Here is a 26,711-nt window from a genome sequence, read left to right as displayed (position 1 = left end):
GTCCGGACACACAACAACTGGGTATACAAGACAGACAAATTGAAAACGGAAAAGAAAATGAGAGATTTTTTTTTGGGGGGGGGGGGTTGACAAGGTGATGATCATGAGTGGAACGAAAAATAAAATAAGAAGAATGAAAAAAAAAGACAATTAAGTAAAACAGAAATAAACAATCGCGTTGAAATTGAAGAATGAAAGGGAAAGGAAATGAAAGAAGTAAAAGACGCAGAAAAGAAGAAAGGGAGGAGGATGAGGGGGAGAAGAAGGTATAGAAGAAAAAAATGAGAAAGAGGAGAAAGAAAAAAATAAAGATAGAAAGAAAGAAGATCAGAAGATTTGAACAGAAAAGAGATGGACACTAGTTCGGTGCAGGAATAACGTGATGCCATCAGTCATGGTGGTACAGTTGGTGATGGTGGTAGTCAGAATATGAGATGCACCCAATTAGTGTACTCCCTATCCAAGACCCCCAAAGCACCATCTATCAGTTATCTACTGTAATGTGTATTTTTAAGGGTAATGCGGATGGACCAACGCCAAACACGACAGGGGGTTGGTTTTGGATCTCTGATCCGGCTACCAACAAGAAAAAGATGAAAACCAGTCAGAGTACCTCTTCCCTCCAGCTCTTCACCATCAAATCCAACAAACCCATCAACAACAGTAAACCAGACAAAGGTGCCACAGCCTCTCCACAGAACATGGAGTATCACCAAGGGGAAACGGTGAATGATGACGTCGACAAACGGAACGTCGTCCTCCGAAGATCAGTGAGTCTGCTCGACATCACGACTTTGGACAAGGATAGAATGCGAGATGAATCGGAGATGACGAAGGCCGTCACATCAGCCACAGAAGGAGAGAAAGGGGCTTCAGGGATTGAGTTTAAAGGCTTCGGAGATGTTGGGGTTCAAAGAGGTCTTGGAGCTAGCAGCGTTTCTTCCAGCTGTTCCGATGGTGGAGATGATCATCCGAATCAAGATGGTGATCTCCAGAAAAGTACAGAGATGGAAGCGGAGATTATGGACACACAAAATGGAATAAAGGAAAATGGATACATGAATACAGATGATTTTAACAAGCTCCAGCAATTAGTACGTATAAATTGTAAATGTTCCATTATCAGGATTAAAGGTCTATTCCATTAGGTTAGGTTTGATATGAATAGTACATTAAAAACACTTTCATCAATGAAGTTATGATATTTTAAGGATTCGATATTATTCACACAAACAATAATAGGCGCATGGATGCTAAATGCAAGCAGCTGCATGGAGCATTAAGAGGTCACACATCCTATATATATATTTATATTTTGTATTCAGTTTGGTGCTTCTTGTAACGTGTAAAGTTTAATTGATATATTTTGATCTAAATTGACTACCAAAGATTTGTTTTAATCGAATCAATAAAATCTGATTGAATAGCTCATATAAAATTGAGTTTGTAACTCATCGGCTCCCTTATTGACAAATTTATTTGTCACCACCTTACTTGTCCTTGGAATAAAGATAATGTAAATGGGTGAAGTGATAATTCTTTATGAACTCAACCCCCCTCCCCCTCCCAGAAAAAAAAAAAGGTTGCGTGCCGGCAGAAGTCTACCATGGGGGCCTATTAAAATATAGAATTCAAATTCAAATTAAATCATAATTTTTCATTCAAATTCAGAATGAAAAATTATGATTTAAAAAATGCTTTTTAAAACGGTATAAACGACATTCGTTCAGAATTAAAGTTAAACAAAATTACTCCATTTAAAATTTGATGAAAAAAAAATGCGACCCATTCGAGCTGCCTATCCATTTACTTTTAAGTCATTTACATCAATTCTATATAGGCCCTACATGAAATTGTATTGTATTCCCAGGTTTTAAGTTGCCCATGTTAAGTATGATTTGGCCCTCGGCGCCGGCATAATTATGTTGGACAGAAGGCTACCAAGTCTTTTTTTATGAACTGAAATAACGTCATATGCAAGTCTCAGTTCCCTCGCATTTTGATCCCTAATTATGCAACTGAAATAAAAGAATATTGTTTGTATCTATTATACATAGGAACAGAAACTCAATAAATCTCAAGCGACTGCAAGGATGCTTCACAAAGCAAATATCGGGTATCAGGTACGATAAAATCAACTTTTTTTCCATGTTTTTTTTTCTCCACGTTTTAGGTCAACATGTTCAAATGTATCTTGCATGAGTTATGATGTGAAAGGATTACAAAAGCCTACATATTTCCCCCTTGTTTTCGTTAATAAAGGCTGTGTTATGTGATGCAAAATTAATGCTCTCAAGAAAATATAAATTGGGAAGTCAGATTTGACAGGCGTTGGTTATTTTTAATACCCCGGGCCGCCGGGGGGGGGGGGAGGTGAGAGAAAATTCAATTTTTTGCGAAAATAATATTTATCAAAGAAAAATGTTGTTGTGTATTTGGAAAGTCTTGATTTTCTGCATGATGTCACATGCGAGCAACTATGCTACCCATCCCCTTTCATTTCATTTTATTTTTTTTTTTAATATAAATGGCATATGTTTTGGCATTTTATCTCACGGCTTATAGAACAACTGCTAGCTTGCATGTGACGTCATGAAATAAAACACATTGGATATATTCTACAGGTCATTCATTATTTGTTGGATTTTCGCCGAACATTCATTAACATGTTTAAACTAACCTGAATGAGGGTGTATCCGGCGATGACCCCCCCCCCCCCCCCTTGAGATGCCAGTCAGCGAACTGCCCATGATATCTTATATTGAAATGGCAGGTTGACATTTTTTTTAATTTCTATTCTTACAGCATGATATAAACAACTTGACAAAAACACTGGAGGATGAATGTGAAACAAGACGAACTTTACATGAAGAGTAAGCGATTTATTTTTATCTAATTAGTAAAGTGGTACACGTATAGTAGTCATAGCAGCAGTCGTGTAGTGGTAGTAGTAGTAGTAGCCCTGATTATCAGAAGTCAGTAGTAGTAGAAGTAGGAAATAGTAGTAGTCGTTGTAGTAGTCGTAGTAGTAGTAGTAGTAGTAGTAGCAGTAGTAGTAGTAGTAGTAGTAGTAGAAGTAGTAGTAGTAGTAGTAGTAGTAGTAGTAGTAGTAGTAGTAGTAGTAGTAGTAGTAGTAGTAGTAGTAGTAGTAGTAGTAGTAGTAGTAGTAGTAGTAGTAGTAGTAGTGTAGTCGTCGTCGTAGTAGTAGTAGGAGTAGTAGTAGTAGTAGTAGTAGGAGTAGTAGTAGTAGTAGTAGTAGATGTTAAATGTAATTGATACTACTACTACTACTACTACTACTACTACTACTACTACTACTGCTGCTGCTGCTACTGCTACTACTAATGATGATGATGATGATAATGATATTAGTACTGAATGATGATAATCATAATAACAATAATGACAATAAAAATAATAACAACAATAATTCCTCTTAACGTCACTAGAAAACCTGTCCTATTATTGATGAAATTGAAATTTCGATCTCCCGGGTTATTTTTGATAATTAATACAATAATATCAATACTAATAATGACACTAAAGATTATATTTCTCGATCAAGATAATCAATCAACGTTTAGCGACTATTGCATAGATTGAAAACCACAAACTTTGATTTCCCTGGAACTGTACTCAATATTACATTAAAACATGATTCCTTGGTCCATTAAGACCGCATTGCTGCATTTTTCGTCTTTAAATGTCAACGAAAGAATAGATCTCATATATCCAAATGTTGGGACGGAGAAAAGTTGTTGCCAACTTGGAGGGGGGGGGGGGTCTATGATTTATGCTTTATTATTTTTCGTTTGTCATTTTTAATCTATTTGGTTTTACCATGTTTGATCCTTTAGTTTTAATTGGCCTAAGTACATGGGTTATCTTTTGCGATCATTTGGTCACAATGTATATTGCACACAATCGCAACGGTTGTATAAGCAGTCGCACCACTAGTTGTAAAATGGGCTTTACTTGTTTTTATTTACTGATTTAATTGATGCTATACTTTTTTGGTGTTGTTCTTTGTAAATGTGGATTTATTAATGTTTGTGGCCCCCTTTAAAAATCAGTTTCTCTATAGGGCTGTCCATCATATTAAATGGATGAATAGAATAAATGTAAAAGAAAACAGCGATTTGATGGAACATTACACGAATCGCTTCAAAAGTCGGTTTAAGAATATTATAAATGCTAACGTATTTGAGATGAGTGGAGTCAGTTAATGACAATAATTTGTGCAATCCAGGCGCCATCCATTATTTTTTCATTTTTTTACGCAAGCTAATTTCATTTTTCACTTTTTAGATTAGAAGCATCAAGGAAACTTTGCTGTGAGCTTTACGAGAATCTTCTTCAAGAGAGAACACATTGTCGGAGCACCAATATTTCAGAGGTCGAGCGCCATCTCTCTACAGAAGCACTGAAATTTTCTCTGTCGGATGCTGCGGTACAAACGGAGGTTGAACGTGTTGACTTTTCTATCCAAACTGATGAAAATCAACTACTTGGCTTTGAGAGCAGAGAAAATGCAAGTATAATGAAGAATGCAGTGCATGCAAGATATATGTATGTCGACTTAGGAGAGAGGGAGGGAGAGAGTGCTGTTCCTTCAGATAAAATTTTGTTTCAACTTTCAAGTCATGATTTTCATTTTTTATACCCCACCCGTTGAGTTTGGTGTTGGGTTGTATAATGTATAGTAACTAAGACCACCTGTTTTGAAACCGACACTTTGCGCATTAGAATTATTGTGCAGTACTGGTACAAACCATACACACAGGAGAGTAGGCGCAGTGTCCTCAAGAACTGTAATAATTGATTTTACAGGAGAAAAAGAAGGATAAAAATAGGTAATAAAAATAGAATTTATCATAAGTTAAAACGGCTTAGTAGAACAAATTCAATCCGTCGTCAATCGTTGAATCATGTGCCAGAGCTCTGTAGAAGTTAGTATACTAATACTAACCTCGCAATATGTTTGAGTCTGTGGGTAGAAGTAGTGAGACGATCATTTAGCGTGTTGGCATCATAGAACTGATTTGGAAGAGTAAAAATATTCTGCCACCGCGATCGCGACGATAATTGGCCGTAAAGTCACCCAATGTGTTTTGCTAGGGCCCTGCATCGTATACATCCAGGTCCAGAACTCAGTGAGTCATGGGTGGTCAGTTTCAAAAGAAGGGTGCAAATGTAGGTAGGACAAAAAAAAGCGAAAAAGCAATTCTACTAAAAAGCGTTACCTTAATATATTTTTTATTAGCATTATTATCAGAGACTTTGCTCAAAACTTACCTCAGAATCTCCTTCATAGTGAAAAATAAGGCTACTCCATAAAATGTGCCTGGAAATGCATGTAGCATATTGGTCCATCCCTATAAGGCTATACTGTGTGCTAGTGGCTAAAGATTTAATTTTTAGCATTTTAAAGCCCGGCCTTATGCTGACCTAGACAGTTTGAGCCTCTGTGAGGAGCCGTGGAAAGATGTCACATTGTTAGATAATCAACTTGGCTGCCAGAAAATGTGAAGATGTCACTACATTTAACTATCTTGTGCATTCAAAATATAGAAAGAAAATTTGAGGCCAACTCACCTATTGACCTTTTGGACACATGTCTACAGCACAGGTCTAGTGCCATTGCCTATCCTAGCAAATGAGCAAATGTACAGGCTTGGTCCCTTTGCAATGCACAGTACAGCATCACTACTGTGTATGTGTGTATTTCAAATAGAAAGTGACTTGAGTCGAACTTGGCAGTCTGCTGTATGTGACTCAAGTCAAACAAAGAGTTGACTCAAATGAGCTAAGAAGCCCAGCACATATCACAACACAAGCCAGTTAAATGTACCTGAAAACCCCCTTAAATAAATGAAAATGAAAAGTATGCACACACCTCTATTCTATATATATTTCTTTTCCCAGTTCCTACCATCAGATCCTAAATCAAAGAGCTTTACCCTGAAAAAAAGAGATGTATACCAGAAAATTGTGCTTGTACACTAAAAATACACTGCAAATTTGAGTAATTTCTTTTCAATTTATGTTCTTTTTATCTTGTAGGTGTCCAAAGGGTACTTGCTTACAATGGAAGGAAGTTCCTTCCCTCAAGGTAATTGTTGTGTGAGTCTATGATAAGAAGGGAAAGTAATGGAAATCTTACCCCAAATATTTATAAAGAAGAGATATCAACTGTTATATTTCCATTCTAATATAAGTTGCAGTTGTATTCTATTGAGTATATCAATAAAAATGATAGTGCAACTATTGTTACCCTGGCTTTAGCGCTAGCTGATGCTTCATCAGCAGTGTTTAGTGCATTTAACGATTTAATCCTTTCACCTTACCTGGGATGAGTACACCTGGTGCCTGTTTCATAAAGCTGTTCATAAGTTAAGGGCGACTTTAAGAACGACTGGTGATTATTTTTATTGTTAAACCATTGTCAATGGACATTTTGGTGTATACCATTCACCACAAGAAAGGATCACCAGTCGCTCTTAAATTCGCTCTTAACTTACGAACAGCTTTATGAAACGGCCCCAGGATAATAGTTGAAATAGCTGAAACAAAAATCGAAAACTAAATACAGTGTTTTGTTCAGATTTTCAGTATTCAAATCTTCAGTCATTTGGATTATTCTTTGCTATTTTTTACACTATTTTCATGTTAAAATATACAATACAAGAATTGACACAGCCATAATAAAAGTATATGTAAAAAAAGCAAGGATGAATATTGTCTTGAATATTTAAATCTTTCTTTATATATTATTTGTCAATTTTCAATGAACAAAAGGAGCTTTTAGAATTCTTAATTTATTGAGTAGTATAAATCAATACAGTAACTTAGAATAATAAAACAGATATCAATACAATTTATCACTGCTTGGATCAGACTGTATGTTGTTATTTTCTTTTCTTTGATACAGAGATACCAAGGTATGGCTTCTATCTATCTCATCTCCTGGAAGAGTATAAAGAAAATCAAAAGAATTTGGAAGTACAGGTCAGAAAACTTAACAATTAATTTTATGTTTGCATGCTCCGTATGATAGATAGAAAAGTGCCTCAGGTGAATTAGAAAGAGTTCCTCCATCAAGCAATCACTCGCAGGTCAGACACAGATACATCTACATTATCATTCTTAGAAAGCACACACTTGTACAATAATGCCCCCCTCCCTCAGATCATTATGCAGTGATTTGAACATTTGATATGTATTGTATAGGAATGTGTTCTTTCTGAAACTTTTCAGTGCTAACGTCTAATGATATCTATCTTCTTTTCCACTTTCCTGTATATTGCATAATAGGTTCACAATGCATGAAAATTGTTTCCAGTTTGAATTTGTTCATTTTGAAAAAAATATAATGTTAAAAGTAGATATTTTTATCAAAGTGCTACCTACTCTTTTATTTTTCAGTTGAAGAATCTGAGTACACAATGTCGAGAGAAAGATGAAGATTTGAAGAATGTGAAGGATAAGCTGGCAGGTCACATCCGCTTCAACACACTACTCCAGTCAGAGAAAGGTAACCATTGAGTAAATTGCATTTTATTTGGATGTAAAAAAAGCAGTAATAATCATACGTGTTTAAAATATGTATTCTCTCTAATTGTTTCACATGAATTTGTGACTAAGATAACTGTGAGATTGCATAAAAATAGGACTACTTCAGCCTGTTGCATAAAACTTTTTACCTGAGAAAACTCTAGTAAAAACTGAAAACTAAGGTTAGTCTGATTTCTGCCATTGACTTTAACACAGGGCAGAAAGTCAGGTAAAAAATACCTGAGTTTTCGCAGGATTTTTTTTTTATGCAACAGGTCGCAAGTCACAAAGCAAGTAAAACCTTTTATGTATATGTTTACATGTTCCCCCTGCTTTTCCATTTATATTAATTCAATGAACAATATGAATGTAAATGTGAAAGTTAATATGTAAAGAATGTAAGAGAGCCTACTATTGTTATTTAATGTTCTTACTTGTACAGTGTGTTTGGAAGAGACTGTAGAGCAGCTAAGAGAGGAAGTTATGTCATGTGATCAACTAGTGCAGTCATGTGACTCTGTACTGAAGGAGAAAGATAGAGAGAGACGAGAGCTGCTTGTGGCAAAGGTATCTACCATTCGGTATTCACACTCTATTTTATAATACAAGGGAACACACAACCAAGAAGTAGTTTATCGAACCAAAATGGAATGGAAATATTAAGTTGGTATTACTAATAGGCCTAAATCAAACTGAATGGTTTACTGGTGTAATTTCCTGTAGACCAGTGGACTAATGAAATGAAGAAATTTTCAGTTTCAGACACTTTGACTGTTAATGAGCTTAAGAACTTAATTTCATAAAAGTGTCATATGGACCATGTGGGACTATGGTAATAAAGAAACCCTTGCAGATCAGCCTGTGACATTACAATATTGTTGCATTGGCATATGTTTACAATTACCATTATGAGCTTCAAACAACAACTGAATATGGTTGTGCCCTTACACATACTGTAATGTAACAATATCTTAACACTATATAGGCCAATAAATTCAAACATGTTCAAAGAAGAGTATTGAGAAATCCTACTCATTAGTCTTATATCCATATTTCTACTTGGTTATTTCTAGATTTGGTATTTAATATTGTGAAAGATTTAATTTGATAAGGGAATCTTGTTCAATTATTTAAACCAAAGATACTACAAGGGAAGATCAGACACTTTGACATTTTTTTGAAATGCTCGATAAATGCTTGTGGGGAAGGGCGCCCAAAAGCGTTGAGTAAGTAAACCTTTGCATATCAGCACGCGACTGTGTATAAAATATATGGGGAAAATGAGAGAGGGCTCAAGGGTGATACATGGAAATAATTCCACGTTTTATTACCAAGAAACCTTTGAAATATATTCATTTCAAATGTAAGGGGGAAAATTGTTTTTGAAAAAAATTAAATTGTAAGAATCGTCTATTCCTTCACCCCTTCACCATTTCTCTCGTATGTTTTGTACACAACCATCTTGCGATACGCAAAGGTAAAAAAAAGGTGGTTACTTACTCAACGCTGTGGTGCGTTTTTCCCAAGCGTTTCATTACACGGTCTATGTATTATCTGATCTTCCCCTTGTAGTATCTTTGTTTAAACCATAAGTGAATCACCTCCAGATTCATCTTTTTCTTGATGTTTATAATTGTAGTACAGATTGGAACGTTGTGTTGCTGAGTATGAGTTTAAAGAAAAGGAGCTTCAAGGAATGGTTTCGGGTTTTCGAGAAGACATCGGAGACTTGGCTTCAGAGAGGAAGAAACTTCGCAAATGTGTAAAGAAAGCCAGGAGATTTCAATCCCCAAGTCAACAGGTATGGTTGTGAACCATTTGTGACTGTATTTCTTATAACCTTCACTGAATTTTTGCAACTGATCTCCATCCAGGAGCTTCGTTTACCCAGCGTTCATTGTGCTTTGGGGAAAACCCCTTTTTTGGTTGGGACAAGCTGTTATTCACTTTTGCAGTCTTCTGCTGGTGCAGTAGTTTTACTAAAATGATATGCTTTCTGAATAATTGAGACTGACAAATGAATCTAGTTGTTCCCTATGGGCAATAGTGAAAATAGGAGGCTAAATACGCCAGCAAGACCACAAATTAATCATATAGAAGTTCAAAGCTATGTTCATAGCCCTATTTTTTGCTATACACTGTATTCTATCATTCATGCAAACTTATTTCTATAATGTATGTTAATGAGAAGCACCATGCAATTGTGTCCATATATAGTGTGCTGAAAGTTATTTACTTTGCCATGTTAATTTGATATCATTTTACCACCTATTTGCATTTTCTTATCTTTGAATATAATTTTTCAGGTCAAGGTTCCTGAACCAATAAAGGAAGTAAATGAAGAGAGAGAAGTAGAGCTGGAGGTTAGTTCCATTACATTGGTAGTGATTGTTACATAACCTTATGATACAAATTTAAGCATGGGATTACTAGGTTATTGAAGGTGAAAGTTCATCCCGATTATCAATTCAATTTAATTCATTTATTTATTCAACCATCAAAAGGATAAAAACAGTACAATATACAGTATTAACAAAGTATCAGAAAAAAAATAGATGCTTCGGAGAAGGGATGCTTATAAAAGGGGTCACCACGATACATTAATGCATTAAAAATAACAAATTAAAGAGTAAAAATCTTAGATCAAAATTAAATGAAGCACTCCTGCAGCAACCAAAACAAAAAACAAAAAAAAGTTAGTCTTAATCGAAGGGCTCTTAAAAACTAAAAAATATAGGAAAATATCAAAGGTTTGGAGAAAAACCATCAAAACAATGATTTTATATCAGTTTTTAATTATTTAATGACAAATGCAAGCAGTTGTCACATATGTCATGTGATATTAATTTCATAATATGTCATTCTTTCCCTGCATATTGGAAAACATTCAAAGTCGATATATCTTTATCACATTACTTCACACACATATCAATGACAAATACTTTTTGAGTCATCATGATTATTTAAAAAAGGGAATTTATGGATTTTATTACATTACATACATATTGGTCATGTGCTTCAATTTGACACCAAAAAATCAAACTTCAAAAATTCATAACTCATTTGTGATGTATCTCATCAGATCGTTATATTTTGCTTTTAATGAAAACTATGTTATGGTGGACTTGCCCATTGATTTATAGTGTTGAGCATTTTGGCCAAGTTGATAAGTCTCCTGACAGTCTACAGACCTGACAGGAATCAATTCCTTGAAATGCTTATTTGCTGTAAATGTCTGGCCAGACCAAGCCAGGGTGATAATATCCAAGTCCTGTGGAAGTACCTTGAGATATTAAATGTTTTGCACTGTAAAAGAGATGATTATTATGATTGTTGATGTTGTCAAAACATTTCAATTTTTTTAATTATCATTATTTTTATTAATCTTACTCAAAAATCATTTTACCATGTACTTATCATTTCTTGTCTTTGAATATCGTTTTTTCAGGTCAAGGTTCCTGAGCCTATAAAGAAAGTAAATGAAGAGAGAGAAATTGAGCTCCAGGTGAGTTCTGTTACATTAGTGATATTCCATGACCAGGGTCCCGTAACACAAAGGTTTGCGATTGATCGTACGCTTGATTTTCATGATTGATTGTACATTGTAGTCAATGGAATCAATTGTAGAAAAAAATTGTTCTACGTTCATTGCTAAGTTTTGTGTTACGGGCCCCTGGATTCACAAAATAATTTTATCCAATGGGATTACTGGAGTATTTATCAGTACTTACATAGACAAGAGAATCAGGGTCTCATCAATAAATACCAACTAAATTCCATGAGTTCAGTAGCTTTAAACAATAGCTTGAAACTTGTCATTATCATAACCATGTTTTAAAACATGGCCTTACCCAGTACTACTTTTTTAAGCATATAATTATGTGGGTGATCTGGCTTTGTCTGCATAAACTTGAATAGTATGATCATGCAATAGTTTGACCTCATATTCAGATTTGTATTAGTCTGTACCTTTCCAATGTTTATGAAATGCTCTCAACATGTATGTATACACAGTTTCCTTTATAACTACACATAACCTCTGATTACAATAGATGAGATGGTATAGGATGTTATTTCACAACAGACAAAAGGTGTGGGTGTTTCAATAAAATTTCTGTTCTATAGAAATTGAACATTTCTGTTCTATAGCTCGTATGCAATAAGGGAAAGAGGTAATTCTTAGTCTTGGATGTTTTTTTTTTTAATGAGAATACTGTCTTTTTTTAATGAATAAATTCTTGTTTAGACATTGCAAAGCTCAGCAAGAATTTATTCCCACTGTTTTTTAAAAGCTCCCTTTTATGGAACATTGCTATGCTTACCTCAATATGCTTTCATCAAGAACATGTAGAAGTTCCATGTGACATTCAAGTTTATTAATTGTTTTGTAATATCAGTGTCTATTTCATTTGCTTGTTTTGTTTTTTTTATTACCAGAATTGGGGTGCCTTTTTCAGATAACGTTTGAAATTTATACTTTCCCACACATTTTCATCTTCAATTGATACAAAAGGGTCCATTGTAGATTTTTCCCCATTTTTAAAAATCATTTGTTAATGGTATCTCGGGGTAAAATGTTTTATCATAATATATACTCTTTCTTGAGACTTGATATTGATAACATACATATGAATGGTAGATTGTATGACACAGTAGCATGAGATTTTTTGTTGTATTGCATTGAACCTATAGAGGGGAATGAAGTGTTTGCTTCCAAATCATGAACATAGATTTATCCAAATTTCAAGGTGAAAGGGAAAATTACATTGAAAGCAGCCAGCTTATGTTATGTTCTTTTTCTACTCTTGTATCCTACATAGGCAAAAGCTGAACTTCTCAATGCCATCAGAGAGATAGCTTTCAAGATTTCAAAAAGCCCTGGGAAAACCGTCGATCCCGGAGTTAAAGCAGACCAGGCTGATGAAGGAACATCTGTTGAGGGTCAACAGAGGAAACAATCTACTGGAGATGATGACAAAGAGGGCTATAAAGCCTTTTATGTGAGAGAGTCTGATCTTTTTACCATGGATAATTCGCTGATTGAGAAGAAGACCACTGAGTGCAGTGTCAACTATGACTCCTCTTTGAATTACAGTTACGATTTTCGCGGCTCGGGATTGGAGGATGAGAGGCAGCTGTCTGCCAAACTTGAAGGGAGTTCTTACCCTTCACAAAGGCTGGTAATAGAAGCTAGAGAAATTGGAAGGAAGAGGCTGAAAAATACAGGGCATCTTACGAGAGAGAAACCCAAGATCAATAATACAGCGGGGAGATTCATGAAGGATTCAGATGGCCAAGAAATGAAGGTGTCAGGTGTTTTGCATAGATCCAGTCATCATGGTGATCTTCCTTCCCTGGACAAGTCTGATGATAAGGGGGAGGACTTGGAAGACGAGGTTACCTTATCTTGCCACAACCTCTACAGTGATGTCATGAATGAACTCAGCTGTAAGAATGCCGCTGCTGCAATGCCAATTGTCACTGCAACAACCGCCACTGAGAATGCTCCAGAAGCACCCTCTAGCGGAACCTATGACAGGGAATGCGTCAGCTTGGAGGATATCTCTTCCGGTTACAGTGATGACCTACTGAAATCAGAGGAGTGGAGGGCATCTGTTGATTCACTTCCTAGTTCAGAGGGAAGTAGTTGCGTAGACTTTCTAGATGATGATACTAATATGCAGCATTTAGCCAACAAGACCACTGCATCAAGAAAAATAGTAAACCCTGTGGAGGGAGAGGAGGACTCAGAAGACATTTCAGAAAATGAGGATTATGACTCCAAGTTTTTTAAAATGCAAAAGTATTTGTCTTCCAACAACTCAAATGAATCTGAATATGGGAAAGGAAATGATGCACAAGCTGTAGAATCTCGTAGGTTTCCAGGCAGCTTTTCCATAGCCAAAGGAACCAAACCTAATCAGGTAGATGAAAGCACTGATCCCAAACATGTTGGTGAGGGTTCAGATGACCTCCACTCATGGGAATCACCGCAGCGATTAGGGGAGATGAAGAATGATGACATGAGCCTATCTCATAGGATTATTCCTCTCTCCGGAGATGAGTTACAAGAGGATGATCTTGATTTTTGTGTCGCAGATGAGGATTATGATACCACGGATCATGATAAAGAAAAAGAAATCAGTGATGCATCACTTGATTACAATGAAGACCCTACAGTTCCTTGGGATGAAAGAGTTCATGTTAACCAAGACACTGGATGCTCACCCATCAGAAACAGAATCTTCCAAAGTGAACAACAATTTGAAATATCCTCAGGACAAAGGAAGTCTCCCAATCCCACCAAGATCAAGAAGGATGTTACTAACAGGTACATGAAAGGCAGTAGCCTGGATCCTGAAGTCGCTGAGAGGAAAATACCTCCATACATCACCTTTGGAAGGAAAGACATGGAGAGAGGAGTTTCTAATTATCAAGAAAAGACCCATGAAGATCCCTTTTCCATCCGTCATTCCAATCATGGCAGGTACAGGACTCCAGAGAACCGTGCTGATCTCCATCTTGAAGGAATCCATGATCTGAATGGGACCGATAGCGATGGGTCTGTTAGTTCTTGCGATAGTTACGGAGAGGCATCACCGGCCGAAGGTCTCATACTACGCAAACAAGTTATGGAGAACTATGCAACCAGGGCTAATGACAGGTATGTAGAGATCTATATGATTTCTGTAATTAAATTTACTTCAATCCAAGATTTAATGTAAGATATATAGTCCTTGCAGCCTTTAAAACATGTTGAGATGAATTTATGGAAAGAGGAGGAGTTATTATTTGGAGGTAGACTTTATAGACACCATTCTCACTACAATCCTAAAACTAGTTTACTGGAAACTAGTTTAACATGTAATGAAAACGTTCGAAGTGGTCTTGGAAGTGATCTTCCAAACTGGTTCAGAAAACCACCTCGCGATGTAGTTTTGAAAATTGCTTTGCCTTGTTAAACTGGTTTAGCAAAAGTGGAATGCCTAAGCTGCGGTTTCAAATTTCATGCAAAACATGTCGCCCCCTGAGAGTGTTCCCATAGCAACAAGACCACTTTCAGGTGATCAAATGGGAACACTAGCAAAGTGATCTTCCAAACTGGTTTCCTGAACTGATTTAGTATAGTGACAATGGTGTCTTACTGTTATTCATGAGCTTCTCTGGATGCCAGTACAATGCAGAGTGCAGTATAAGATCCTGCTGCTTACTTATAAAGCTCTTCAGCTGGTGTAGACAAATTAGACAAGTTACACAGCTCTGGCCAAGCTGCAGAAGGAGTCCAGAAGAAGTCCAGCAGAACCCCTCTGAAAGCATACCGGAATAGAGTTTTTTCATCAGTTGCTCCTTGTCTTTGGAAGACCCTACCTATCCAACTTCATAGTTGTAACAACATTGAGACCTTCAAGTGTGTACTAAAGACCTATCTTTTCCAGCAACTGTGTGAATGATATGTGGTATTTAGGTTTTTTTACAGAGAAATGGTGTTGTATAAATACTTGGAATCCTTGATTTTGATTGGCTGTTGGGCCATGTTGCCATGGTAGTTACCATTGGATGGCAAACTTACTATAATGGTAACTGCAACGGGACCCTGGTAAATATTGAAGAGTGAATTGTATTTAAAAGTTGTGTCGTACAATCATTCATACCTTTTGGAGCTCTTTTTAGAGCATACTGATACACCTGGGCCCCGTCTTACAAAGAGTTGCGATTGATCCAATCAATCGCAACTATGGAAATCCAGCAAAGTCAACATATAAAATGCATTTTTATTTTTTTATTCTAGATATGAATGTATAACCATAAATTAATTGATTTCTTGACAATTTTGTGTGATCTCCTTTTTTTTATAAAGGACATTTTGCAAATTTCCTGTAGAAAAATATGACACTGACGGATTCCATAGAGTTAGGATTGATTGGATCAATTGTAACTCTTTGTAAGACAGGGGCCCTGTTCTCCACATTGAAGTGAATTGGTAACTGTGGAAAGTAAAATGAGCTGCAAGAATCTACAGTGACATAAAAACATGTTACAGTGTAAAGATGAAGCGATGGACAATGTACATACATGTACATCAAAAATATCAGTTGACTGGAATGTGTTCGTGTTTCATGATACATGTGCTTCAACGTTTGTTAGACGAGAGCCCTACTTTTTCCTTTACTGATTCCTACTTTAGGCCCAAGCACAAAGAAAAATGATTATTATACAGTCGAACTATAAGAGAGATCCTAGTGTTTAAATTAAGTTTTTAATCAATTTAAAAGAGAAACATGGTGATTCATGAACACTATTGGGTACACTCTTTATTGACCTTTCTTATCTCAGGATTATGGGAAGGAATGACTTCACAGCATGAAAGCAAAGGAACTTGAAAAAGTTGATCTTTTTTTAACATTTGATTATTGTTTCAATGTTTCATGTATATTTATTTTTCATTTTTATCACTCTAAGTAATGCTACATGTATTTTCCTTTAACAATGGAAAAATGAGGGAACTTTTTCAAAAATGGATATCCACTATGTATAATTTTTTGGCCCATGATCCAGTCATGCCTGCCTTCACCTATCTAAGGCTCAGTGAACTTTAGAAATTATATCATGTATAGATAAAAAAGTGACCCATATATGTTTTGTGTTTCCTTTTTCATTAAGAAAAAAAACTTCTACTTCCCCTAAAAATTGAACAACTCATATAGGCTCCCCCAATATGGACACTTTAAAACTTGTTTAAGGCACAGCTGGTTATTTTTTTTCATGATGATAATTGAAAAGACACATGAAATTGTAAAATGATGTTATGAATTTCTTTTTAGAATGACATGAAAAACATTGTTCTTTATTCTCTGGACATGAAAGGTCAAGGGAAATAAAAACCTTGATACATACATTTGATAATTCTTGTTTCATTCATTATTATTGAATTTGGAGTCTTCATTGAAAAGGCCTCTGGGTTTGGTGCAAATAATAAACTAAAAAATAACATTTCCCTGTTTTGCTTTGGTTAGAATTGGGCAGGAACTTGCGTAGATCAAATTACTACCGCATTTAATTTAGTATTCCTGTATCTCCCATGACAAGTTATTTTAGCCTGTAATATGTTATGTACAGGGGTATTGTAGGTCAAAAATGGGAAAACCCCAGATGTTTCATTTAATAAGCAGTTGCCATGACAATAATATAAAATGGAAAGCAGCTAGGTTAAAAGCTTAATCGGGTATGAATGGTGCAGCAACGCCCTAGACAATAGGGTAATAATATTTAGTTCTTGAAAACACATTTAGTCGCTAATTCTTTATGCATGTGGAAAGGTCAAGTTTTTGATTGAAAGCAAAAAAATATTTCTACCAAAGATATTAATTTGATGTCTTGGGGAATGCTATGACATAATTTTGGTGTCACTAAGTTCTATCAACTTAGATTTTGCAGGTTTTTGAGAGTTAATTCTTTGATTATGTTTACAAATATTTTGACTGGGCTGATATTTCTTAATGAGATATAAAGCAGGGATACTTCCATAAATATACTTTTAGAGTAAATGCTGGAAACAAAAGGGATTTAAAAGGGATAAAAACAGTCAAATGAATAAAACTTTATCTTAGAGAATATGAGGCATTATGGAATAACTGGCCATATCATATGCCTTAAAGGTATTGTGTAACTTTGTGAGCAGCCGATTTAAAAAATTCTCAAACCAAGATGAAACATGTGTACAAGTACATGTATTAGAACTAATAAACCCTGAAAACAACCATTATTGAGAATGAAAAGCTAATAACTACAAGGCAAACCCCGATTTTATAAATAGGCGTCTTATAGACGCCTAAATAGTACACGTAAGTGTATGGGATGAAATTAAGATGGTGTTTCCGGTCACTTTATATTTCAATTTTTGAAGCACTAAATAATTATTTTCGAACACAATTTTTTCTGGGCTTCATTTTTGTAACATATCACAGACACAGGTGACAAGTGTGACCTTCTAGCTCAGATTTTTTAAAAGTCAAACCAGTGTTAACCAATCACTTTAATTCATGAAGGTGTTCAACTATAAAGCCTGGATGGCGCACACCTTGCGATTTATTGCGATCTGAATTTCAAAGGAATTGCAATAACATTTGATATGAACATTCCAACCAATAAAATCTTCGCAAACAGAATTGTGATAGGACTACTGAAATCAAAATTTAGTCAAGTTTGAGCCTCCCTGTAGGAATAAAAGTAAAATCAATTCCATATTGTAATGACGTCATCATCGCCTGCAACTTGAAGCCAATTTGAACTTTACTCCAAACACAGTACTTACCATAGCAAATTTATAGTTTTATCATTCCTAACATTATGCAGAACTTCAAATTAAAAAAATCCTTCTGGGTAATGTCACATTCAATGCAAAATGTGATTTGTTAAAATATTGTGTTGTACATCGGATCGCATAGTGTGCGCTGGGCTCTTCTCTCTTTAGTGCTCACCAAAAGATCTAGTACATTAAACATTCAACTTGTCTGTCTGAAATCATGAAATCTTAACTAAAAACTGACAGCATTTATGGTCACTAAGACAGAAAAGCAGATAAGGGAGTGAAGGACGGTGTATTGATATTGCTTGAAAAAATACCTGGCATTTTGATAGAAATCCATTTGTATTTTGCTCATTTCTAAGGAATTACACATTTTCTCCCACTTCTATTTTTTACCATAATACCATAATAGTAAGTTTGACACATATATCCTTTTTTTATTCATGCAAACACGTTGATGGCGGTTTTATTGGATTCTGTTTGAACTCAGTTTGAGATCGTTACCACAACTGGCATTTTTCTGTAATCCATCTTCGTACATTTTGGCTATGTGTCTACCAATGTGATGGTGTAATTACAGAGCTGCAAAATACGGTAGTTTTATCCTATTTAGTAGGATGTTTAAGGGCAAAGTGACAATAAATAGGATTCTTCCCAAAAAATAGGATCTTTGAAATTTGTTAGAGTGATGGTTTTTGGTTTATTTGTCAAAACTTTAAAGAATTTTTAGGCTTGACATATAAAGAATAGGTTTTTTCACAATTGTAAACTGTGCATGAGCAGAAAAAGGTCATTTGAGATAAACCATGAAGGTGGCTTTCAAATTCACTGACATAGGCATTTGAGATTTGATGATTATTCATGTATTCCTTTCAAAAAGTTCATTTTATGATAGCATGCACGCTGAAGAGTAATAAATAGAGCCTTCATAATCACTGGTACTTGACAGTAAACCTAAACAATATTCAAATGTACCAAAGGCAGACAATAAAACAGATTTCCAAATTTTATCCCTGATGTACTATTCTAGTCACCTGGTCTATACAATGCCTTTTCTTCTTAGAATTTGAATACTCTCCGGTAACGTTTACGCAACATCTACATTTGAAAATGATAGTGCTTATACCTTGATCACATTTACTCTACGGCGGCCGTACGGCGAGTTGAAAACAGCCGTTTTAATATTTTTTAGCTAGATTTACATACATGACAAAGGTAGCTTGAATAAAAATGAATAAAACGGCTATTTTCAACTCGCCGTACGGCCACCGTAGATCAAATGTGACCATGGTATAATCCTTATGAAAAATCACAAAGGTCATTTGAGAAAGTTGATCATGAGCTAACCCTGAACTGGCTCATTAATGGCTCTTCACCAAGGCAGAACTTTTGGGCAGCCCATGTACATGAGAGCAATCGATCTCTTAACTTTGCCCATTTTTGTTATAGATGCACATTTACTATATAACATTTTTCTAGCAAATAACAGTGTTTGGAGAAAAAAAGTGAGTCCATCCCTCTCATGCCTTCATGTTTCAATAGACCTACCAGTAATTGACTTGTAAATATTACAAGTCAATATAATCTGTAAATCGCTAGATCAGTTGTGATAAATAGCTAGACCAACAAGCCTGCGTCATTTAGATTTTATTTCGCTTGTTCTATCCATTGTTTTATTTTCCTGACTGGCAGAGGCATACATGTACATGATGCAGAAGTGTGATTGTAGAAGATAAATGATAAATTCTATATTTAAGATATTGTTTGAAATGATTTCTATCGATTGGACCACCACTGCTGAGTTTATATTAGATAATCAAAAGCCACTCAACGTCACTCAAGTCATCTGTGAATGAATAATTTTGTTAGATCATCATTTAGTTGTGATACCAACCATGAATAAGAACTCAGCTGTGTGATCAATTATTTCTGTTTGACATAGTTTAGACTTAATCACCATTAAACTACATGTACTTCTAGCAAACATTATTATAAGATACACACATTGTTGTAGTCTTTTTGTTTGGATGTCAACTTTGTGTGTTTGATTTGAAAGGGATGTCACGTCTAATGTTTAAAATGGAATTCATGAAACAAACGATGATTTATATTCTCTTTGAACTTTAAAGAAGCACTTGGTGATTTTCTGAGGCCATTTCATCTTTAAAATATTTTATTTTATCTTTAAAAATGAAATTGGTATTCTGAGATCACATTTAATCTTTCAGATAAAGTATGATATTTTATTTGAGATAAATTATTATCTTGCACAATCATCTATATTGCAATGCAGATGATAAGCTTGCACCCATGTCACTATGAAGAAAACAAAATAAACTTAAAATGTGGTTGGGCAATTTTATCTCCATGACGTCCATTCCAGCATTTTTTTAGGGAAATAGTGAAAATGGAGGAAAATGTTATAATCATTGTGAGTACTCTATTCCCATAGAATGAGGAATTGTATCGTATGACTTTTTTTTACTTAATTTTGTCTTTGAAAAACATAAAAAAATGGAAAGTGAGAGAAGGCTATATTACATAATATAAAAATACATAACAAATTGAAATGGTGAAAACACCAAAAGCCACAAGGGCTTATCGAGGGTATTTCCATACAATTGAAAAAAAAAAAAAATTAAACTATTTTAATGAAGAGTATGTCAAAGCCAAGAGTATTGTGACAGTCATTTTTAGCATACAGTGCAAGCACATTTGAATTTGTTAAATTGATGCAATCTGGATCCTTAACTCCTCCTGGTGGAAGGGATTTTATTGGTTGAATGAGATGAGACTGCTGAAAAACAGCCTGCTATAGCCTAAATGGCAGGCAGTTTGTCTGTTGCAAATCTTGTAGATTGAATTACCGTACTTCTTCATTTTATGACCTATGCTCATTAAATTTGGCATACACATATTTCTTAAGCTACATTTGTAAGAGACATTTTTTTTTTATTTGTCATATTGTGGTGCCGTGGTAACATGGCCAAAAACTCTTTGCTGATCAAACTACTTCTTCAGGCATACCAGTGCTCATGAAAATTGGCATTGGTCATTGAGTAAAAGCATGCAATTTCCATATTTTTCTAAATGTGTTGCCATGGTAAAGGTATGTTATCGCCCTGAACACCGGAACCACTTCCTCAGTTTTTTTACCATTTCTCAGTAATTCAGTTTTTATGACATTTCTTGGTTGTAGAAATCTTATGATTGCTGAACTGTGCCTTTGATTAAAACTTCCATTATATCCTTGATTTCATTGGCATTGTTGCCATGGTATTTAGAAATAATGGCAAGATAACCAATTTTGGTTCAATTGAGTGCCATGCCTAAAATTTCAATAGAGAATGCATGCACTGAAAAATTGATATTCTGACTATTAGTACAGTATAATTGTGCACATTTAGCAAGCAATTGCAAGCATATCATCTACAGGGTGAAATTATACTATTTTTAGAATTTTGTGCAAGTGAATTACTTAACAGAAATCAGTATGAAGCAAAAAGAGATGGCAAAAAAGAAATCCTCTGTCAGTCACTGTTCAAAATCCAATATTTTTTTCCAGACCATGATTCTTTTCATAAATAGATCACATAACGCAAGAAGATTTATTACAGAAATGCTGGGCATCTCCATGCAGAGAAAGATCTGTTGCCCCAGGACCTCTCCAATAACTTCCTTGATCTGGTTGACATTTCTTGAACAAAGACGTTGCCATCAAAGACTATTAAATTTTATCTGCTTGTGTTTTTTTTCTGAAGAAGTAAGATTTGTTGTAAATCTTGATATCTGACCCCTGGTTCATGTCTACTTTGGATACTTATACATATTATCTTGAAAAATATTCAGATTTTTATCATTTTTACACATATATCCATTTCCATATCCTTATTGTTTCCTCAAATGTTATTTTGTTTCTATGCATCCTCCATTAAAATACCATTGAAGAAGCTGAGATCCTGATGATTTCCTTGAAAATCTATGACACAAATGTAATTCCATATGACCAGTACCTTCCTCAGTTGTGACCTCATAGTTGTAAAAAAAAAAAGTTCACATCAAGTTCAGATATCACCTATCAGCATTGGTGACAACCTTGTGGTTAGTTTATGAGGACTTTTGACACACTTGATTTGGATGTGACTTGGTGATATATGAGGGTTCTTGTATGAGTAAACTTCCCTTGTTCTTGAACCTGTGATTATCCTTGTGGTTTTCCCATTGTAGATTCTTTATACATCCTCACCTTTTACCAAAGATTTATCAATTGAATATGAAAGTATTCCCAAGTGTTTCATCAGTTTCTATATAGCTTCCAATTAGTTTAACTTCCTGTACTTTGGAGTGGTTTATCTGAAATTCTTGGTTGTTTTGAGACAAACAACTGAGAGACTAATCAAAAGTAATCCAATATTGTAACCACATAGTTGAAGAACAGGATTTCAAAACCAAAGTTTCTGATTTACATGACAAATGTGGCACATTAGTGAACATCTTTTTATCAAGTTTCAGCTACTGATTCATTGCCAAGTTCTTTTGAGGATATGAAACTTTAGCAGATTTTGTTCAAGTTTATGTTCATCACTCATGACTATAATTTTGTTTAAAGCAAAAAGATCTTTGTTTTAAATGCTGCAGTCTCAAATTGAAGGGAAGAAATCTAGAGAAAACATTGATTGGATTACTCCAGACTATGACAACTACCAGTACATGTTTGTTTGGGTAGGGGCATTGTCAGGATAAGTTGACAAGGGGAAAGATGACCTTAAACTTTAAAGTGACATTATTTTTACTTTCAAGTGAATAAAAATTATAATATTTAATAGAATTCCATGACCCAGCCAGACCTCAGGTTTTGATCCTTTTCTTTCTACTTTCTTCATTTTTCTTCATCTCATTTTCCCCCCTCTTCTTTTTTTTTTCATCTTCAAGTTATTATTAAAGTAGTACAATGTATTTCATTTCAAGATTTTTGTTGGTTTTTGTCTTAATAGAAGTTAAAATTGAGTTTGATGATGTGAAATTAGTAGATAACATTATCACCCACAGTACATGTATGTACACATTTCACATATTTATATGTTTGAAATTGAAAATTAAAATGATCCTGTTAATGATATTTCAAAAGAGAATATTTATGCATTTGCCATTGGGACTAACAATGATTTAAAATGAATACATGAAACATGTCTATGAAGATTTTCATTAAAAAACTTAAATCTACCACATTTATTTAAAATGGTCTCAAATGATTCATTTTAATGTATTTGTGATCTAATATGATCATTATTTTTCTGTATCTCCAATTAGAGCATGGCATTATGTGTACATGAAGCAAGAAGGTTCAAGATTGATGTTCTACAAGGATAGAATGGGAAGGGACTTAGATGCTCATATTGAAGAACCTCTAGTACTAAGCAATGCTATCGTATCAGTGGCTAAGGATTACTCCAGGAGGAAGCATGTCTTCAGAGTCCAGTAAGTAGAGTTCTTTTTAACAGAAAAAAAACTTTTTAGACCATGTTCTCTTCTACGACCTTAACTAGTTCAGTGAAAACCACTTTAACATGTAATGGAGACTCTCAAAGTGGTCTTGGTAAGTGGTCTTCCAAACCAGTTTGGAAAACCATGGATGTTGTTTTAAGTCCCCCTCCAAGATATAAAAATATTTTCACCTCTTTTTTTCAAGCTCGATTTATTATAATGTAGTTCTCATACAGAACATATGTTTGATACATACAGTAAATTATGTATCATATGATTACTCCTTGTTGTATGAAGAGGATAAATCAGACAAGATTTCTAAGTTTGTGAAATACATCTTGGTTTTGTTTGTCATAGGGACTCAAATGTATTAGACACCGTTCTCACTACCATCCTAAAACTAGTTTACTGGAAACTAGTTTAGTGGGAACTAGTTTAATGTGTAATGAGAACGTTCAAAGCGATCTTCCATAAAGCCACCTCGTGATGTAGTTTTCAAGATTGCTTTTACTTGTTAAACTGTTTTTAGTGTAGGCGAAGGACACAACCGTTCTTCGGGAAGCGATCTTTGTACATTTTGAGCACGTTACTCCACACGACAGGTGAAGAATGCCTATGCAGCAGCTTGTGCGAATTTTGTGCAAAACGTGTCACCCCACTGAGAATGTTTCCATAGCAACAAGATCGCTTTAATGTGAAGTGATTTTGAAAGCCACTTTTTGTGTGATCAAATGGGAACGCTAGCAAAGCGATCTTTCAAACTGGTTTCCTGAAACGGTTTCCAGTAAACTAGTTTTAGAAAGCATAATGAGAACGATGTACATACAACCCCATTTGTTTAAACTAAGAATGACTTTTAGTCATTTACTGTGGACATGTATTAGAATTCCCAGAACAGGAGACAACTTTAACCTTTCATTATTAGACAAGCATATTTAACATTGATAAGAAAACAGCTTTTGGTTTATTTTGCAGCTCAAGATTATTTGAAAATAAGATCTTGATGGCATTTCTCAATCTTGACAAAAGTCCATTTTTTATTTGTTTGCCCAATTCGTATGTAAGGATGGGTTGGTCTGTTTTTGTGTTACATATTTCTTTGTCTAATGGAAGAATGTACTTTCGATATTGATATATCACGTACACAACAAGAATATTGACATGCAGTATTCATCTAACATGTAACGTCAAATATATCTGTATAGGCTGGGTAATAGATATAACAGAAATGAATGTTGTAAAATCTTTTTTTTCAGTAGTTTATATAGATTATATCAGAAAATGCTTTGGAAGTAATGAAACAACACAAAATATGATCTTTATTATCACTATAGTATCACAAAAGTAAATATATTTTTGATAGGTTTGTCCCCATTTTAATCAACTAGTGCATTCAAATTCTGTACATGATTTTTGTTTTAAATAAAAAATGTTTATACATTGTAGTTATTTCATGAACAAAAAAGGTCCCTAGAGCTGAAGGATAAAAGAAAAAATTAAATAACATAAAATTATCCTAGCTACCGCACTTTGGAAAAGAGAAATCACCATCATATTTCAAATATTATCCTTCACTAATTATATTAATTTATAAATTTGTTTGTTTGTTACATTAATTTAAGTACAGATAACTACATCCAACTCTTTTAGCAATAACACTGCACCATGTTTTAGTACATAATGTAGCCTGGGTGACTCAGATTTATATCCTTTAAACCATGATGGCCATAAAACAAGAAATATATATAAAGCATAACTTTTACAAAGTAAATTAGAGACATTGTAATCACTATTCAATCTTTGTATATAGATGTATATCTTTATAATAATTAGAAATCTATGTATTGATGTAATACTGATTTACACGACATACAGTTATGAATGTTTTTGTTTATGTTACCATTGTATATATTTTCAAACAAAATATTCATGCCGTGTGAATGAAGTTTGTCAATAAATTCATATTCAAAATTCAATCCATCTCCATTATTCTACAAAACTAGAGATGAGCTTTAACGTGGTGTACCTTTTGTGATCTGATTGATGATCCATGTCCAATAGGAGCAATCTCTTTCCATCATGTAATATAAAGCTTGCTAAGAAAAAGAGATAGGTGTCAAAGCCGCACCTATCCCGTGTTAGATGTGGAAAGGTAATACCAGGAGACTATTGATTTAAAGAAGGGATATGTTTCCGTCAATTATAGCCATCATTCGTCATGGAAATTGGAATAGCAGGGAAGAGTCCTCTAATGTCCCAAAGAATGATTCCATTAATTACGTGGCCAGGATTTTAGAATGCGGCTGGCAGGCAGGCCATCCCGATCAAACAATGAATGCTACTCCTGTCCAACTATTGTCGGCATGAATTTACAATTTTTCAGCTGAATATTCTCATCAGGAAACGTGGAGAAATATCATTGATGAAATTGGTGTATCCAACTTTTGTCCCTTGCCAACATTTATTTCAACTTATGCTTCAAACTGACATTGTTTGATGCATGACTTTGAAGGTATTGTGGCTAAATGCCAGAATGTTCTTGAGCTTTATCATGATCAAGGAAACAACAATAATTTGCATGTCATTTATTAAAAAGGGTTGTGGCTAATAGCCAGAAAAAAATAATTATGATCTCATGAATTTGTTCATTAATCCTACTTTAATTTTGATTTTACATTGCTCTTGAAATTTGGCAGTGTAATATTTATTAAAGAGCTAATGTACTTCAATCAACATTGTCACATGATAAAGAAAGAAAGAAATAGACTCTCCCAATTGCCAAAGACAACATCTCTCAAACAATGTCTTCATTCTTTGAAGTCGCATATCATTTTCTTTTAAAAGAGAAATTTGTTTCGGTCCCTGGGAAATTTGAGCCCAAAATTTATGATGTTTGGTTGTATAGGAAAGGATGGTCGTTGGTATTGATAATCGTATTTCACTGAGTTTGCGTCTGTTAGATAGTATCCATGCCATTATATCGTGATGCAGAATTTAAGTACATGTAGTTAAAATCTGAAATTAAATTTCCTTATATAGGAGAATTTCTGATTTTCTACACTACACATATTTGCATTGATATAAACTCAGGTGACTTATCAGGCTTCTGTAATGATACAAGCATAATATAATATGTAAGTCTGAAATAAAATTATGAAAACAATTAGTTAAAAATATACTCTCCCTTCCCCCTTTCATCCAACATTGGTTGACCTTCTATTAATGTAGCTAATTAGCCGCAACACAAATGTAAAGGTTCCTTTAAACATCTCATTTCATTGTGTCTTTCTCCGTAATTCCTTTGATTGAAGTTAAGTGATGTTACTTGACAAGCGTGAGCCAGCGGGCAGGTTCATTTTGCAGCCAC

General features: G+C 34.6%; 1 protein-coding gene across 1 annotated transcript in view; it reads left to right on the top strand.

Moving 5' to 3' along the window:
- The first annotated feature begins 298 nt into the window (after window positions 1-298).
- The window catches only part of LOC121419191, a 33,078-nt gene continuing 6,665 nt past the window's right edge, over window positions 299-26,711 (top strand). Inside the window, exons 1-13 of the mRNA XM_041613544.1 lie at window positions 299-1,094; window positions 2,058-2,123; window positions 2,806-2,873; window positions 4,309-4,531; window positions 6,064-6,112; window positions 6,932-7,008; window positions 7,426-7,534; window positions 7,997-8,121; window positions 9,194-9,355; window positions 9,861-9,917; window positions 11,003-11,059; window positions 12,375-14,218; window positions 23,171-23,338. Coding sequence (XP_041469478.1) covers window positions 435-1,094; window positions 2,058-2,123; window positions 2,806-2,873; window positions 4,309-4,531; window positions 6,064-6,112; window positions 6,932-7,008; window positions 7,426-7,534; window positions 7,997-8,121; window positions 9,194-9,355; window positions 9,861-9,917; window positions 11,003-11,059; window positions 12,375-14,218; window positions 23,171-23,338 — 3,665 coding nt within the window. The 5' untranslated portion in view covers window positions 299-434. The remainder of the gene's footprint in view (window positions 1,095-2,057; window positions 2,124-2,805; window positions 2,874-4,308; window positions 4,532-6,063; window positions 6,113-6,931; window positions 7,009-7,425; window positions 7,535-7,996; window positions 8,122-9,193; window positions 9,356-9,860; window positions 9,918-11,002; window positions 11,060-12,374; window positions 14,219-23,170; window positions 23,339-26,711) is intronic.

The sequence above is a fragment of the Lytechinus variegatus genome, chromosome 7, assembly GCF_018143015.1.
Source record: "Lytechinus variegatus isolate NC3 chromosome 7, Lvar_3.0, whole genome shotgun sequence".
Lineage (NCBI taxonomy): Eukaryota > Metazoa > Echinodermata > Echinoidea > Temnopleuroida > Toxopneustidae > Lytechinus > Lytechinus variegatus.
This window is presented reverse-complemented; position numbering and strand designations above follow the sequence as displayed.